The 18,965-nt window shown below is 34.9% G+C and overlaps 1 protein-coding gene across 1 annotated transcript in view; it reads right to left on the bottom strand.

Annotated features, from left to right (window-relative positions):
• The window catches only part of PSMA8 (proteasome (prosome, macropain) subunit, alpha type, 8), a 23,184-nt gene extending 5,766 nt beyond the window's left edge, over window positions 1-17,418 (bottom strand). Inside the window, exons 1-4 of the mRNA XM_004683989.1 lie at window positions 17,317-17,418; window positions 13,924-14,050; window positions 9,420-9,544; window positions 5,197-5,319 (exon numbers count right to left, since the gene is read on the bottom strand). Coding sequence (XP_004684046.1) covers window positions 5,197-5,319; window positions 9,420-9,544; window positions 13,924-14,050; window positions 17,317-17,418 — 477 coding nt within the window. The remainder of the gene's footprint in view (window positions 1-5,196; window positions 5,320-9,419; window positions 9,545-13,923; window positions 14,051-17,316) is intronic.
• Window positions 17,419-18,965: the final 1,547 nt, after the last annotated feature.

The following is an 18,965-nucleotide window of genomic DNA, read 5'->3' as shown; positions in this document are numbered from 1 at the left end:
GTGACCCACGTGGCGCAGCAGACCCGCCCGCTGCTCCCCTCAGCAGTGTACCTTATCAGTCGGCCTGTTCTGCTCCCCACTCTGTCTCTGGTGAATCCTCTCACCGCCCCTATACCTCTGGCCTGTACCCTAGCTCTGTATGCAAAAAAAAAATAAATAAATAAATCTTTTTATTATTTTTTTTAAATCATCACATCTCTGCTGTTAAGAGCCAAAAACAATACTTCAGAGAAATGTCTGGGAGTGGATTCTATGACGTGTGGCCCCAACCCCTCCCAGAAATAAAAGCCTTATTCGAGCAGTTATTGAAAGTGACAATGACTAATAGCCCTCAGTTTTTAACTTTCCTTACGAATTAACAAGAGTTGCCTCACCTAAGGTCACATAGTTTCAGATGTGGTGTATGTGTGTAATGGACATTAATGTCCAGTATTCTCACCCAAACTTGGAACAACTTTGAAACCACCCAGATCCTATGCTTCCCATGAGACTGAAGAGGCCTACAGCCCAACATCTCTATTCAGTCCTGCTCTCTTCCCTTCAACAAATAATATTGATAGCATTTCCTAATATGCTTCTTAGAATGATAGTTAAACAACTTTTAAAGTCTTTTTAGTCCTGAGGTCATATGTCTCTATGTTAGCATTTTCCAAAGACTATCAGATGGAGAGAGGGTCTATAGTAAAAGGGTTCTAAATTAAAATAATCCTGGGGTCTACTATTTTATTTGTTTCTGAAAATTTACATTTTTTAAGAGCAAGGCCTTATCAAAACATTAAGTCTTTATTAGATATAAAACTTATTAAATGTCATTAGACAAACATCTCTCATGAACATTTGAAATGTCCTATAGAATGCCCCCACAATCTGTAATTGTCTGTTCTCGCTTGTTCAGATTAAGGTTAAATCCAAAGGCAAGCACAGGTAGCTATCCTCCCAAGACTGCCCATCTATGTCTAAGCAGATGTCTTTCTTTACATTCCCTTTTTCCGAGTAAATGTATCCTTTTAAAAATGTAAAAACAACAAAAACCCAAAATTAATGAAACAAAAAGGTAAGCACATTACAAAGGTGATGTCATTTCTTTTCCATGACATCAGAGACACATAATGTTAATTATCTCATTACAAGTGATGCTAAGTTTGATGATTACAGTGGAATCCACCAGATCTCTCCACTGGAAAGGTATCTTTTGCCCATGTGATTAATACATCAAATGGGCAGAACAGGCAGATTGACTGAGCTACACAGGAGAGGTCTGCTGTGCTATGTGGGTTAGTCCCAGAGGATCGAACTCATGCTGCAGTGGCTGCTGATAGCTTCATAGTGCTAAGACTTAATCCCTTGCACCATCTAGGAAGGCCCACCAACAATCGATTTTCAACACAACATTGTTAAACTACAAATCAGATCATGTTACACTAATCTGCAAAACCCTCCAAATGACTTTCTGTATCACTGTATTTGTTATCCAAGTCCTGTACCTGGCCTGCAGAGCCAGTAAAATCTCGGTTTCTCCTATTGGTTACTTATCCCTTACCACTATCTTGACTTGCTGTGGTACAGTTATATGCCCCCACAAAGATCTGTGGTTCTAGCTTTTAATTAGTCTCCTTGATATTTCTCATACATACAGAAATGCTGCCTTGGGATTTTGTCCTTATCATTTCCTCTGTTTAGAAACCTCAGAAATAATTCTCTGGCTTGTTTATTTTCTTTAGGCCTCTGTTCAAATGTTATCTTTTCCAAGGCACTTTCCCATATCTGTATCTTCCCTACTAGTCGCTCTCTATTTTCCTAACCTTGTTCTCTTTTTTATTGTCATAGCACTGATATATCAGCCATAATTTTTATCTACGGAGTTTACCTCAGTATTCCTAGAATGTAGTACAGTATTTGATAGCCAATAAGAATTCAATATTTATAAACTGAATATTAATGCATATAATTTAAATACTTTATTATATAGCTTTTGATAGTGAATTATCTTTGGGAATCCTGCACTATAATATTCCTCAGTGCAACAATATTATCAATTCACATGCTTACTGATCTGTTATTCAACCCCTTCTTCATTCTGGCCTCTTTGAGTATTCTTCCTCATGAGTTCAGTTAGTAATCAATAGTTAATTACTGGTTCCTGCTTCAGTGCACCTCTAGGACTTTATAGAAATGAACCTGGTTAGTGATATTAGTAATACCAATAATCATTCTAGGTTGGAATTTTTAGTTAATGTAATTTATTAAACTCAAGAATCTGCCACTCCAAATGAAAATGTCATCTGCATTGTGAAAGTATATAAATAAGGAAAAAAATTTTCAGAATGGTTTCTCATCAGTGCAAATGATCTGGATATGAAAAGACCTAGGTAGCAACCTGTCAGGCTGACTTACTTATTTCCCTGGACTCTCTTATGAAAGGAACAGCAGTATACATCCAGTGGAGGAGAAACATACCCTGGATGTAATTCTCCCTTCCCTATGACAGAAGCTTCTATTAGGCCTACTACCTGTGGAGTTAATGAAGCGTCCTTCACTATCATGGTATCCTACAAGGAACTGTCTGTGACAAGTTGAGGGAAGGGCTTATGCCCATGAGATTCACTGAGCAAATTATGTCCTCTATCACCCTGACGTAGTCAGTCTGACAGCCACCAGTCTACTGGTGGCTCATTTATAGCATCAGCTGGGTGAAAATATCTTATGAGGCCAGGTTCTGTTCGACAAGGCCCTATAAGTGCCCTGAAGCAGGAATCAATAATTAAATTCTCCCACAGTCACAAATCTAGGAATCAGAGTTAAATCTCATTAGTACCTCGCATGGCCCACTTGTAAAGGTTTCCCTCTCTATCTCTATGGAATTCTATTAGCTTAAATGTCCTAATACCTACATGGGAGGTAAGGAGAGATAATTGTTTTCCAAGGAATATAACAGTAATTTTGCTGGACTAGAGGCAAAGACTTCTACTTAGCCATTTTGAACTGCTCATACCATAGACTTACCAGATGTAGAAGGAGTTACTGTAAGGATAGCATGGTTTATTATGATTTTTAGGAGAAATAAACTTACTGCTACTATACAATGGAAACAGGGAGAAGACATTCTAGAACTGAAGAGATTTTTCTGGGAATCTCATATTATTTCTAAGTAAAATGAAAAAAGTAAATAGAAAAGTTCTATAAGCTTTTTAGGCAGGAACACAAATGGCCCAGAATTTTTAAACAAAAAAAGTCTGTGTTTTGTGCCAGATAAAGAACCTCAACAAACCAAAGTGCTGATATCAGCTATTTCTATTTTCATGTAATGATTTCTCCTACCGTTCCACATGTTACCTACATTCATCTTGTATGTGTACAACCTGGTACTGAAAAACACTGTCAACAAACCACTACCACAGATGTGTCTACAACTGCCCACTGTACCATTTTAACAGGCTACTGATATCGGTCAGAAAAAAAAGACATACAAAAAGAAAACCTTGACCTCTTGCCTTGAGTCCTATAATAGAAACAGAAATAAGCATAGGTTTTATTCTACCCTCTGATGTTACAGATACCAGAACATACTTATCACTCACAGAGAATAATACGCCCTAAGGAAAGTAGCATAATGCAGAGGAAAAAAATCTCATACTAATATGCAGAATACCTTGAGTTCTGATCCCATTTTTACTATTAGCTAATAATGGAAACTTAAAAATCAGTAACTCCTGCCTCAGTTACCAAATATGTGAAACTGAAAGAGTCAAACCATTTCTAATGTAATTGCTTTAAAAAAAAAAAAGTTGCGCATTACTTCTTTCAACAAAATCTTACAAGAAAGTGCAATATATAAAACTGGTAAAATAATATGGGGTGTACATGTTCACCTCCTCTCTCCCCGTAACACATGGTTTTTAAGGCACAATAGCATGGTACCGACTCAACTCCAGAAAATCAGTAAAATTCCCCCAAATATAAGAATTCCACAAATTTCCTAACCATTGACATTAAAATAAAACAACTAAATTAGGATGGAAAGTAATGTAAACTTTGAAACCATTATGTGAGGATACCAAAATGAAGAATGATGATGCAATGATAAATGAAAACAGAAGATGGCAGACTTCAAAATATCTAGAGAAAAATTGAATGCAAATAACTTGTTTTGCTTTGGGCATAGATTTGCACATCACAAAAAACCTATGGCATACAAAAGATTTTTAATTGGCAGAAAAAATATCCATATGATGCACATAATCATAGCTTCTGATTACCAATTAGAATATCCAGGTGGTTTCAAAGAAAATGTGTAGCTGACACAGTGTTCTGATCTTTGTGGCAAGAATATAAACACAGTTTTACTGGCCTGTTCAACTGACTTATTAAAAAAAAAATCCTATGAGTATAGGTAGCTCAGTACAGGCATAAAGACCTTGGCAATATTTTCCCACCAGTTTATTTGATTCTTAATAATAGTAAACAAATGTTCCATGAAATAATTTAATGTATGGGTATTTAATTTTTTTAATAAAAAATCACTTATGTCAAATTATATAGTGTAGTCTTACTGTCACATATGAGGCTATACAAAAATTCACTTTTAAAAGCTGTCACTGGTTTCCCTACACCTTATACTTTTATTTTAGTTTGAATGCCCCATTAAATAAAGTTAATAATTAGGTACCAGAACAAGAATAAGAACTTATTAAGAAGATAAACTATATTCCAGGAATTATGAGGGGATAATTGCAACTTACCTACCTTAAGTATAGATTTATAGCTTGGAGTACTCTGACTCTTCTAGATTAGGACATATTAAATATTTCAGTTGGGATTTTAAGTGCTCATTAGATTCTTTATTAAAAGCAGAAAGTATTTCTACTGAAAGCAAGCATTTATATGATGCAACACTAATTTGGATGAAAGAACAATGAACAGGAACTGGATATTACTCTTAGCCATTTTTAGGCACTTAGGTTTGTCACATCTTTTCAAAAGTCAGGAAGACTCTGTGATTCCCTGTCTATTGGAAACTATTATGGTTTCTGATTAATTAAAGGGTTACATGAAATTTGTACCATTATAAATATTTAAATACAATCTAGTTTTTTGGTCGTGTTCTGATGGTGAAAAAGCATTTTTCTGATAGTGAAAAAGAATTTTCAATAAGTACTATTAACTCAAGTTCTAAAATATATTAAATTTATGATTCACCTTCCAAGCATGGTAAGTACCAGAGGGATCAGTCTGATATAATCTTGGGATACCATCATCATCAAAACCCACAATTAAGGCAGAAATACCAAAAGGTCTTCGTCCATTGCTCTGAGTATATTTCTGAAAAATAAAATGTTGTCATAACTACTTTCTGTTTGAGGTCATATAAAGGATAATGTTATTTCCTACCAAATAATAAATTCCATTAGTAAATAAAGTGTTCTTGTCATTATAGATTCTTTGTATCTTTTTAATATAGCAGAGAACTGTATATGTCACAACATTTTGCTTCCTAGTAAAGCTGATTTTGTATTTTAAAAAGATATATTTATTTATGCATACAGAATTGGGGTACAGGTCAGAGGTGTGGGGGTGAGAAAATTCACCAGAGACAGATTAGCAGAATAGGCAGATGTACTGAAATGCAATGCTGAGGGGGCAGGGGTGGGTCAGGAGAGGTCTGCCACTCCATGTGGGTCACCTTCCTGGCTAGGGATTGAACTCTTGCTGCTGTGGCTGCAATAACTTCATAGTGCTGTGAAGCAGCTTCCTGCTGCGCCACCAGGGAGGCCCTAAAACTGATTTTAATCAGCTGTACTTTGAAAGCAAGACCTTGGTTTACTTTGAAGACACTAAAATTGTAACTATCATTATCACACATTCGTTCGTGATACTATTATCAAGTATATCCTTTGGACTATATACTAAGTTGTCTCTACATAAAAACCCAACTAAGACATTTCTTTCAGTACCAAAACAAGGCAACCTTTGTTTCTTTTCCAAAAGAAAGAAAGAAAGCAGGCTTTGCTTCTTCCTCTTAGACAATGGGGCACTAGAACCAATTACGCTTCTTTTTACTTTAGTGCCAGGAACTTCTGGATTTGTACTCCAGGGAGTAGAATTCTAAGACAAGTGCCCCTAGAAATTGTGCGAAGAGGCAGACTTGACAGAAAGCTCAGGATTACATGGAAAATGCTGTGACTTGAAATAGCTTAATACTGGTTTCCTTATTGAATTTGTCCACGTGTTATATCTATTTTTTATTCGTAAAACTTATCATATGTATTTTTATACATCACTTCAAATTTTGAATGCAAGTAATTAAGCTGCAAACATAACTTCTAAAGAATAGGGCTATGCCTTAATTCACTCTGTATTTCCTAATGTTGTTCCTACCAAGGTAGGAAGTAGATGCCTTACAAATATGCCTTGGCAGAGAGGTTCTTTTTCTTTATCTACTTGATTTGTCTTTTTTTTTTTTAATGAAAAAGTAATACATGTGCAGAGGTAATGTAACTCAAAAGTACACAAAGTTTACATAAAGTGCACCTTCTGTCCCAGCTCCAGGCTCCTCCTACTAGCAACCCCACTGCTACAGATTTTCAATATATACTACTATAAATGTTCTATACATAGCTTTTATGTTTCTAGAAGGAAATCTAAAATGCACAGTTGGTGGGTACCTTTTTAACTACTGGGGAAATCAAAGCAAATATAAAAGAAAAGTAGAACAATAGAATGTTTTTGTCACTCTTCCAACAAGAATTAAACTTTTAAAAACAAAATAGGGAACATCTTATAAATAAGTACTTAAAACTTTACCATCTAGAATATGAAGTCTAAAAAAAAAAATCTCTACATGGGCAAATGGTAGCATAGTTCATGAAAGATGGTACTGGAACAAAAACAGACACAGATCAGTGGAAGAGCGTAGAAAGCCCAGAAATTAACCCACAGACTTATGAACAACTAATCATTGACACAGGTGCAAAGAATATGCAATCAAATGGTTCAATAAATGGTGCTGGGAAAATCAGACTGCTACATGCAAAAGAATGAAGCTAGACTACTGACTCACATTATGCACAAAACAACTCAAAATGGATTAAAGAATTAGACATAAGACCAGAAACCATAAAACATACAGAAGAAAATACAGGTAAAACACTACATGACATACGTATAAGTAATATCTTTAAAGAAACATCACCTACAGCAAAGAAAATGAAGGGAAAGATAAACATTGAGATTACATCAAATGAAAGAGCTTCTGTACAGCAAAAGAGACATTAGCCAAAACAAAACCCCACTGACTGGGAGAAAAATTTTGCACACAATACTAACCATAAGGGACTGATCACAAACTTCTACAGAGAGCTAATGAAGTTCAACAAACAAGCCAGTCAAAAATGGGCAGAAGACCTAAGAGCTAAAAAGATACTTTTCCAAAGAAGAAATGCAAATGGCTAACAGGCATATGAAAAAAATGTTCAACATCACTTGTAATCAAAGAAATGCAAATAAAAACCACAATGAGATACTATCTTACACCAGTGAGAATGGCACATATTTAAAAAAAACCAGCAACAACAAATATGTGCCATTCTCACTGGTGTAAGATACTATCTCATTTACAATAGGTAAGCTATGGAAACAATCCAGATGCCCCAAAATAGATGACTGGATCAAGAAGAGGTGGTTTACTTATACAGTGGAATATCACTCAGCAACCAAAAAGGATAAACTCCTGCCTTTTGCAGCAACATGAATGGGGCTGGAAGGGATTATGCTCAGTGAAATAAGCCAGAAAGAAAACTACAGAGTGTGGTCTTACTTATAGGAAGAATGTAGAGAAAACAAAGAAGGAATAGGAAAAAAATAATAATTATAATAAAGTAAAAATCAAAATCATCAGGCAACTACAGATCAGAGACATTCTGTAGGGAGAAGGAGGGAAAAGGATGAGGACAAGAGTGGGAAGGGCACAAGATACTATGGTGATAGTGCACAGGTGAATTGGTGGTGGGGATTTCACAGGGAAATCATACATTGTACAAAAATGAAGGATGATGTCATGAATATACTTTAAAATTTTTTTAAATAAATAAATTTATTATAATAGAAAAAATTGTCTATGCAAGAAAATAATTTAAATGTTTTAAATATATGAACTCATTTAATCCTTACGCAACTCAACACTAAGAGGTATTATTTAAATGCCAAGTATAAATAAGAAAATTGAGGCAAAAGTCTCAACAGTTTTCCCAAGGCATTAATGAGGAACCACCAAAGCCAAGATTCAAAACCCCCAATTCTGGTTCTTGTGGACACATTCTTAAGCACTAATGTGCAAAGGAAACATAGTTTACACAAGAAGAGATGAAAACAGCAAACCATGTGGAAATTAATCAACCACACCACTAACTATAAAATATAAATTAAAACAGCTATTGTAGCACTATGTTATACTTATTTGCAAAATAAAAGAAACATGAAAAACCCTATACTGATGATCCTTCAGGGATACAATTATGCATTGCTGGTTGCACAAATCGGTACAATCTTTTTAGAAAGCAATTTAGCTACATATAACAAGAGTCTTAAAACCAATTACAATTTCTATTCTAGTAATCCCATACTGAAAATTAATTTAACAGTATAACTCAAAAAAAAAAAGAAAAGTTGTGACAAAGATAGAGTAATGCTATTAAAATAGCAAATTGACAGAGGTAATGAGAAAATGAAAGAAACTGAAACAACCTAAATATTACTAGATAGCTAGTAGGAACAGCATTATATAATTAGAATAAATGTTAAGACTATGTTGACATAAGGAAAACATAAAATGATAAATGAAAAGAATACCCGAATACATTATAATTAACTTACTGTCAAATTGTCTAGCTACACATGAATTTGTGGTCATATCTAATAAGCACTGTGTTAGATTTGCATGTGGAAGAATTGTGGGTACCTCTTCAGTAAACTTGAATAAATGGTCCCTATTACTACTTCTCCAGGAGTGTAGAGAGCCCCTTAAACGTTCTCTCTGATGGCGCAACATGACCTGCCCGCTGCTCCCCTCAGCAGTGTATTTCAGTACATCTGCCTATTCTGCTCCCCACTCTGTCTCTGGTGAATCCTCTCACCCATCACATCTCTGGCCTGTACCCCAGTTCTGTAAGCATAAATAAATAAATCTTAAAAAAAAGTTCAGATTTACTATTCTTTAAAATGTTAACATAATTTCCACATCTGATATTGATAGCAATTTCTATAATAGTAAACAAGTCAATTATTCCACAAGAGTGTGAGTATGAAATGTGAGCAAATACAAAGAATCTAACAGATTTAGTAGATGAAATGATGGGAGAAATATAGTATTTTCATAATAGGAAAAAGGAGAAAACTTGGATATATCTGTTAGGATTTGAACTTACCTGCTTTAAGGTTGCTATGAAGCGAGTTATATATTCTACAGTGACTGGGTCCTCAACTGTAAGTTTATGACTCTGGCACTCCACACGGGCTCTGTTTATTACTACTCTAGCATCAGCAGTCAGTCCTGAGAAAGAAATTCATACAGAGCAAAAAAGGGTAGCTTTTTCCTTGCTGAAAGGATGTTAACCATCATGAAATCTTTCTTATAACATCCTTTTCCATGATATGTCCACTATAAGGCATATGTGGAATATCAGTTCAACATTCTACTACTCCAAACTTAATTTGATGCATTTTTATTTACTTTTAAAAGAAAATGGCTTTAAGAATAATGGCTATATACCAATGTAAGTAAACTGTTTCCCAAAAAACAAAAAGGTTGAATTCACAGAAGCTGGGCTGATTATTAGGTTTATCAAATATATATTGTAAATCTCTGCAGTATTTTTAAAAAACTCTTGGAGAGAAGATGTCCATGGGCTGACTATTCAATAGTTGATGGATCATCCTGATTTCAAAACCAATATACCTGAGTCATGTAATTAGATTTCTTATGAAAGCAATGAATATTCATTGTCAAACATGTATCCATTGAATTCAAAGTTCATCCACTGTAGTTGTTACATTACTTTTCAGCTTTTGTCTATGATTAAAGATTTGCATATCAAGAATGGAGACAACACTTGGTCTTGCTTTTGCCATATCAAAATATCATGCCATTCATTCTGTGCATTCTCAATACTTTTATAAGGAAATATTACATTTCTAATCAAATATGACAAACTAACCAAAAATTTAAACAGATGCAAAGGTTGCTAACATTGCTACTGAAGATTCCTTTGGCATTTGACCGCTCCATGGTCACTCTATTTCTTTGTCCACTCTCAATACTATACTATCTAAAAAGTTTGTTTACAAAACCTTTGAAATACCTGTTTTTCATATAACCATCAACCCATTACAGTCACAAACTCTTGTTCTCCTCCAACACTGTTTCAAATTATGTTTCTACAAATCTGAAAGAAATGTTAGTCTCTCAAAAATAGTCCATAATAGTCAACAATGAATAAACTGTCAGATTTTGCCACTGTTAGGGATGGGTAAGGTATCTCTAAGATACTCAGTTACAGAAAGAGAAATTGATCTCTGGGAATGTTTTTTGAGAGGAAGAAATGGAAAAAGATTGATTTAGCCTATCCTATTGATTAAAGGCTTCATTCAATTAGAAAAGTTGATTAGAAAGGAGATTTCCAGTGTTCCTGCATTACTAAATAAATGATCTTGATCTACAGAAACAGAAATATACCATACTTACAATGCAATAATATAAATTATTTTAGGGGAAAAAGTGTAAGTTTATCTAACCACATCGTGTATATATGCTTATTTTTAAAGATAAGAAGTAGCAATTATACTAATCAACACTAAATAGGAAAAAGAACAATTTATCTTTAAAGATAATAGTGAGGACCCTCCCTGGTGGTGCAGCGGGTTAAAGCACAGCACTAAGAAGCTAAAGCCACTTCCACATGAGTTCAATTCCCGCCTGCCCTGGAGGGGACCACATGGTGTGGCAGACCTCTCCTGACCTGCCCGTGCTCCCCTCATCTGCGTGTTCTGCTCCCAACTCTGGACTCTGATGAAGCCTCTTGCCGCCCCTGAGCCTCTGGCCTGTACCCCAGTTCTGTATGCGCAAATAAATAAATCTTTTTTTTTAAAAAAGATAATAGTGAAAACTGCAATTTCATTATATTTATAAATAAATAATCTAGAGAAGAAAACAGAGATTTTATAATTATACCACAACTTTACCTTGAAGATACTATCACAATGTCAAATTTTTATTAAGTGGAATGACTCATGCTACATGAAATAATTTTTTCAGTTTTTAAAATTTTCCCCAAGGATTGTTTTCCATATTAAAAGCATAATGTAAGCATAGTAACAACAAAATATAACATTTTACAAATGGTACTGTAATATTTCTGGTATGTGCTAAGTGTAAAATATTTCAAAAGAGGGAATAAACTATCATACAATTCACAATTTATAAATAGGACTGTATTATATATATTCTTCTTAACATATTATCCTAAATATATGTTGCAAATCCTCTCCAATGTCAACATACAGATTCCATGACCTCCTTTTTAAACTGCTACTAGGAAATAGTTATGACAATAATATGGTGGCAGCACTAACAGTACTGGCAATACTAATAGTAACATTTGTTAAACACACATATGCCAAACATTAGTTCCAAATCTTTTATGTAGTAACTCACTTAATTATTGTAAACAAATCAATTTATGTTAGATAATATCATTAACCCCATGTCACAGATGACTAAAGTGAGGCAAAGAGCCACAAAGTTCCTTGCCCACAATATAGGCATAGTGGACAATGCAGTATGGCTTACAGCCCCATTGTGATGGTTCCAGAATCTGTACTTTCAAGCAACTGCATAGATAGAACATGACTTATTTTACCAGCTCCCCCAGACATTTTAGGTATGTTCCAATTATAAAATAAATTAATAATGGAGGAGAATATTAGTAAATGCTTATTTTACTGTTACAAAGTTATAAACATATTATTTTTATGTTGAAGTCAGAAGGGTATGTGTGTCAGAAGCTAAAGCATTCCCTATCATATTAAGATGATTCCTTTACAAATTTATTTTATTGTAGCAAAATATACATAACATAATGCTTGGAGGGTTTAAATATATAGTTCAATGTAAGGAAGTACATATACATTATGTCCTATACACAATTTCTAGGACCTTTTATCTTCCCCAATTGAAAGTGAACTTATTAAACAATAACTTTCTGTCTCCCCTTCCACAACTACCATTCTACTTTCTGTCTCTATAAACTGGATTACTATGAAAACTCTGGGTATTTCATGTGGAATCATACAGTAGTTGAACTACTTAATTCACTTGCCTATTGTCTTCAAAGTTCATTCATGTGGTAATATGTGTCAGAATTTCCTCCTTTTTTAACATACAATATTCCGCTGTGTATATACACAAGTTGTGTTGTGCCATTCCTCTATTAGCTTGCTTTTTGACCATTGTGAATAATGCATAAACATGGGGCACAAATATCTGAGTTCTTCCAATTCTTTTGGAGTATATATACAGAAGTAAAATTGCTGAATCATATGGTATTTCTCTGTTTAATCTTTCAAGAAATTTCCCTATTGCTTTCAATAGTGAATTTATATCTAGAGGACCTAAGCCTTCACATTTCTTCACATTCTTAGATATTTCCTGTTTGTTTAGTTAACTGCCATCCTAAGAGGTGTAAAAAGGTATTTCATTAGGGTTTTGATTTTCATTTCCCTAATGATTAGTGAGTGAGTAGAACATATATAGGTTTTTTTAAAGATTTTATTAATTTATGCATACAGAACTGGGGTACAGGCCAGAGGTGCAGGGGCAGTGAGAGGATTCACCAGAGACAGAGTGGGAAGCAGAACAGGCAGATTGACAAAGTACACTGCCGAGGGGAGCATTGGGATAATATTTAAAATACTACAGTCACTCTGGAAAACAATTTGGCCATTTTTAAAAATAAAACTTAAGTTTCCATTACCATACAACCTAATACACTTGAACATTTACCCTTGAAAAATGAAAATTATGTTCACATAAAAGCCTGTACATCAATGTTCATCACAGCTTTTATAATATGGAAAACTTGGAAATAATTCAAATGACCATTAGTGGGTGTATTGTTGACGAAGTATGTTAAAACTATATTAGAATACTACTCAGCAATAAAAAGCAACAGACTATTATTATATGCAGTAACTTGGATAACTGCAAAAGGAATTGTACTGATGAGAAAAACCAAAATGTAACATTTAATTATCATAAATTCTATCCATAGAAAATACTCAAATGACAAAATTATGGAGAGGGAGAGGACATTATGGTTACTAGAAGTTAGAGACAGAAGGAGGGCTATCATGAAGATACTTCATGGCAATGGAAGAATTGTGAATCCTAACTGTGGTAATAATGGCTACATGACTCGCAAGTGATAACTCCAATACTACACCCATAGACACAAGCAGGTACACACATACAGCTAAGTGCCTGTAAAACTGGTGAACACTCTGTGAGCATGTAACACTTTCAATTTATTGGTTTTTGAAGATGTTACCACTAGGGGAAACCTGGGTAAAAGATAAAGAGGACTTTCCTGTGTTTTTCCACCACTTGAGTAACTACAATTATTTAAAAATAAAAAGTTGCCTGACGTTATCATTGAGATACTATTATATATATCTTTTAACATTTATGTCTTATCAAAGCTCATTATCAGAAATTCTAGTAGCTGTGGTTTTCCAGAAAAGATAGGGCATGATTTTTTGTGCTTAATAAAAAATAGAGTATAATTCTATGTTGTATAGGATGTAGCACAACAGCTATAGGGGGGCCCATGTATTATCACCCTATTACACTAAGATAATCTGTAGTTCCAAAAGTACCTGCAAAAGCCATGCAGACATGGTCGTCAAGGGCACAAATTTTCCTCACAGTTCTTTCATCTTGAAGCTTGGCAACAGATTTTTTTTCTACACCAAGCACTACAATATCAGTACCTCGAATTCCAACCTGGCAATTCATTAAAAAAAATCATATGTCAGTTTCAATGTTAAAAATCAAGTTATTGTAATGCATGATTTAAAAGATATTGATCTTTAAACATCCAATAACTGAGCAAAGCTAGTTTATATACAAGTATTTACATAACGAGTTTCATAACAAAATGCAAAAAGCTGAGTCTTTGGAACCAGAAAAGTTTAAGTGTCACCATAAGCTCCATCACTGTCTGATTGGGCACTTTCAGCAAGCTATGAAAGTTTTTGAATCATAGTTTCCACATATAAAAAAAGGGATTAAATATTGTATTTAACATCAGATAATGTACATAAAATATCTGGTACAAAGTAAGTATCACCCACATGTTATTTTACTTCCTTCCTAGTCCCTCCACTGTACATCATGTAGTAGAAACACAAAAGGAATTACATAATGTAGATTTTTTTTTAAAGATTTATTTATTTATGTATACAGAGCTGGGGTACAGGCCAGAGGTGCAGGGGCAGTGAGAGGCTTCACCAGAGACAGAGTGGGAAGCAGAACAGGCAGACTAACAAAGTACACTGCTGAGGGGTGCAGCCGGCGGGTCAGGAGAGGTCTGCCACACACCATGTGGGTCAGCTCTCTGGCTGGGATGGAACTCGTGCTGCAGTGGCTTTGGAGAGCTCATAACGTGGTGCACCTCTAGGGAGAGCCCCCCATCATGTAGATTCCTAAAGATCTTACTAGCTAGTTGGTATGAGAAGATTATAAAATGTACCTAAAATTCAAAAGAATATGAGACCAAATAGTAAATATTGTACAATGTTCTATGGTACAGCTTAGACACTCAGAAGGATAAGATTCTTAATGACTAGAGGGGATCAGAGAAGACTTTAGGAAGGAGGAGAAATGTATGGAGATTCTTATGATGATAAGTGAAATGGAGAGTGGCAGAAGAATGTTTTCTCCTTTCTTTCTTGGCAACAGGGAAGAGAGTTTATGTGAGAGAAACCATGAAGCTGATTCCTTAATTAAAGAGAATGGATAGGATTATGGAAGACTGATGGCTAGAACATAGAGGTGAGATTTGATAAGGTAATAAATACAGGGCTAATAATAATAGTTTGTGGTCAGGGAAGGAAGAGAACAAAGACTAATAATCAATCTTATCTTTTTCATGGGAATACTGTAAAGTATTAATTATTTTTTCCTAAGAAGAGAGGTAGTTACTTCCCCAAAATATTACTCAAAATATTTTTCATTTACAGGAAAAGGAACTAAATTAAAAAGAAAACAGGTCTCGTCCTCATTTCATTCTGCAAGATAATCACCAACAAGGAAGTAGAATACAAAGCTTCCATGAGCCATATGATTTTTTTGTATTACTATATATCATATACTGATCAGAAATGACCAACCTTGGTTTATTTATAAGTAATTATATCAACTCTCATCTACAGACAGTATTTGTAAAATTTTAATAAACAAATGACTATAAACACTCAGGTCAGAGCATCATAGCACCCACAAGGAAACACAACCAATAACTCCATACAAAGATGCAAATTATAATTTCAGAATCCTGAGACAAAATTGTCTCATCCTTCCAATGTATCTTTAAAAATGCCCACCATAGGTATTTTTATATCCTTACCCTTTTACAGCTCATTACAAAGGAACTATCAATCAGTTCTATAGCATCCTTAAAACATTTAAAATGAGCCAATGTGGTTTCTTATTACACCCCAGTCTTCTGCCATTACTCCCTTTATTTTAGGCTCTAAAATGTGGGCATTATTTTCTAACCATATGCTTCATGCTATGCTGGGGATTATATAACTTTTGTTTTTATCAAAATGATACCCTTTTGGTTTAAGTTACATCAGGCTTTTCTTAAATTTACAATTCTAAAAAAATTACTTACAAAACAGAATCAAAACTAGTGGGCCCAATTAAATAGAAAAATAGTTTTAAATGATAAGATTCCTTCTAGTGTTTTTTTTTAACACTTTATTTACATTTGCTAGATTTATAATAAAAGTGAATGATTTCCTTCCATAACGAAGTTGGTATGGAAAGTGAGAAAAACAGACTCTGCTAGTCTTACAAATGCCTGGTGTAGTCTCATAGTTAAAGGCTCAATTTCCAGAATACACAAGAAACATGCTCATTGGAACTTCTTGTATTCAAAGGCTAGGACTTGGAAGAGTTAGGGTAACAGATCATTGGTTACCAGGGTCCATTTGTTCTTTTAAATTTTTATAAATCACTGAGATTATTAAATATAATTAGAACTTGGCAGGAGTCTGTTACCCTTAATATTTAAAAATTTTGCAGAAATGTGGCTATGTAAACTTAAAGCAAGGTTTAACATCTAAAAGAATTCCAGTATCATTTTTTTTTAAGATTTATTTACTTGTGCATACAGAACTGGGGTACAGGCCAGAGGCTCAGGGGCAGCGAGAGGCTTCACCAGAGACAGAGTGGGGAACAGAACAGGCTGACTGACGAAGTACACTGCTGAAGGGTGCAGCGGGCGGGTCAGGAGAGGTCTGCCACACCATGTGGTCACCTCCGGGGCAGGCGGGAATCCAACTCATGCGGAAGCGGCTTTAGATTCTCAGTGCAATGCTTTAACCCGCTGCGCCACCAGGGAGGGCCCCAGTATCATTTTTAAAGACAAATTTAAAAAGTGGTGATTTTTGGAACTAAGAGCCTTTAAAAGGCTGCCAAGAAGGCAGGTGCAAATTTTAGGACTCTTCGCACAGTCCTAAGTGATTCAGGGTTTTTAACTTGTTTCCTGACCAACAAGGATTTAATTTCTCGTTGATTTAGCCCCTATTTCTGGGGCAGGCATTAACAATTTTTACTGTGTTTCATTAAACCACTCCTTACATGAAGGAATTACTACTTTTTCAACTAGACAGACGTTCCAGAGGAAATGGGTCGTGAGCCTTTCGGTAGGCTGTTAAAGGCTCGGAGACGTTTCTTCCCTTTTTTCCCTGCACAAAATTAATATTACACCCACCTCCACACACATTTTGTTTGTGTATGTATCATTCGACATCCGTAATTATACAAGAAAAGCTATGACATCTACCCATTTTCACCGTCAGTTTCAGCCCAAATCTCAGAAACTGCAACTTCCTCAGCAAAAGGGATGTCACATTTTTCACAAGTGGGAGAACGTCCTGACATCCTACAACTTGATGTTGGCCTGGTAAGTAACTAAGGCTCGACACTGTACATAAGGTAGGGCAGTGATTAAAAAAAAAAAAAAAAAGTTGCCTGCTTACAGCTGTTGAGCCTTTCTTCACTGCTTCCTGGGCATATTCCACTTGGAAAAGGTGTCCATCTGGGGAGAAGACAGTGATCGCCCGGTCATACCTAGAAGCCATCGCACAGGGCTTACAACGACACACGCTAGGTTTCTGAGGCAATCGCAGCCGAGGGGCGTCTATGGTCAGTGCGTGCTACCCGGAAATGCGTGCGCAAGCGCCTGAGTTTGCTGCCTAAACGTGCTGGCCCACGTGACTTACCAGCGGCCCGGAAGTTCCAAGTCACGCTCCAGCTCAGCACCTCGAGGACCGTGGGTTAGTATCTGGTCACTCCAGTTATAAAAAAAGCCATAAAAATTAGCACTCGCTGGTGATAATTTTAAAGTTCTGACTTAAAAGTTTGTTTTTGTAGACTTGTTCAAGAATCAGTAGTAAGTTTCAATTTTCTTTTTGGCTTTAAAACCTGAATCTCTCTGTCTCTTTTATGTAATTTTAACTATGAAAACAATTGTATTTTTTCAAATAGTGATACTTCCATTTTCTGCCTTGTGGTATGGATGAGCAAATAGACTCTATGGTAATGCTTATTACAGAAATTAAGATAATACTATTTTTGTCAAAGAATTTTTTAAAATGCCAAAATATACTACTTAAGAGATGACTTAAAATTTAGCTGAAGGAAATTATATAACCTGCTACACTGCTATTTCTAAAGCAACTAGTGTCTCTTTGCTCTGATCAATGAAATAGAACTATTTAAAAATTTGCAACGAAGTGTTGAGATTAAAATGTATTTATATGTATAAATAACTTCAAATGGTGTCTAGAGCTGAGGCAAGTTTGAGTATTATTATTACTTTCCATATATTGTTTAGTGTATGTTCTTTTTCCATTAGGGAGGATATTAGGTTTACTGAAACCAAGTTTAATTTAACTTAAAGGGAAAAAAGAATATCCACAAAAAAGGAAAACTAGAACTTGATTTCCTCAAAACAATATTAGAAATGAAAAGAGGACCTTATTACTCATCTTAATGATACTAAAAGCTACACGTAATTTCATGAATAATTGGAATATTTTGGCTGTATAGACAAATTGTTAGAAAAACAAAACTGGCATAAGAACAAGAAATGTCTCAGCAGTTCTAATCTGCTTAATTTTAAATCCATGAATAAATATTGCCGTCAAGAGAACACTTGACCCATGGAGTATCATCACTTAAGTATTCTACATAGAAATAACATCAATCTTATATAACTCATTGCAACAATAGAAAGAGACTCTTCTATACTTGTCTTATGAAACAACATAGACTTCATAAAGCTTGAAGATTCTTAAAAAGGAAAATTATAGACTGATTTCACTCATGAACGTGTATGCAAAAATCATAAGCAAATGTTAATAGGTAAACAATACACGAAAAGATGTACATCACAAACAGTTAGAGTTGACTCTAGAAAGTAACCAATGTAATTCACTTCACTGACAGAAGGAAACAGGATTTACCAAACAACTGCAAAGGACCATGTATCTGGCTCACTGTGGTGAGGGATTTTGTAATAGCATTTTACCAGTTCACAGCTATGCCCATTTTTTTCTGTATTTCTATTATTGCTTTCTTGCCAAAATGGCAGTTTCATAGCTGCAACAGACCCCATTGCAAAACT

This window comes from Condylura cristata, unplaced genomic scaffold, assembly GCF_000260355.1.
Source record: "Condylura cristata isolate star-nosed mole 26May11 unplaced genomic scaffold, ConCri1.0 scaffold00016, whole genome shotgun sequence".
NCBI classification, from domain to species: domain Eukaryota; kingdom Metazoa; phylum Chordata; class Mammalia; order Eulipotyphla; family Talpidae; genus Condylura; species Condylura cristata.
This window is presented reverse-complemented; position numbering and strand designations above follow the sequence as displayed.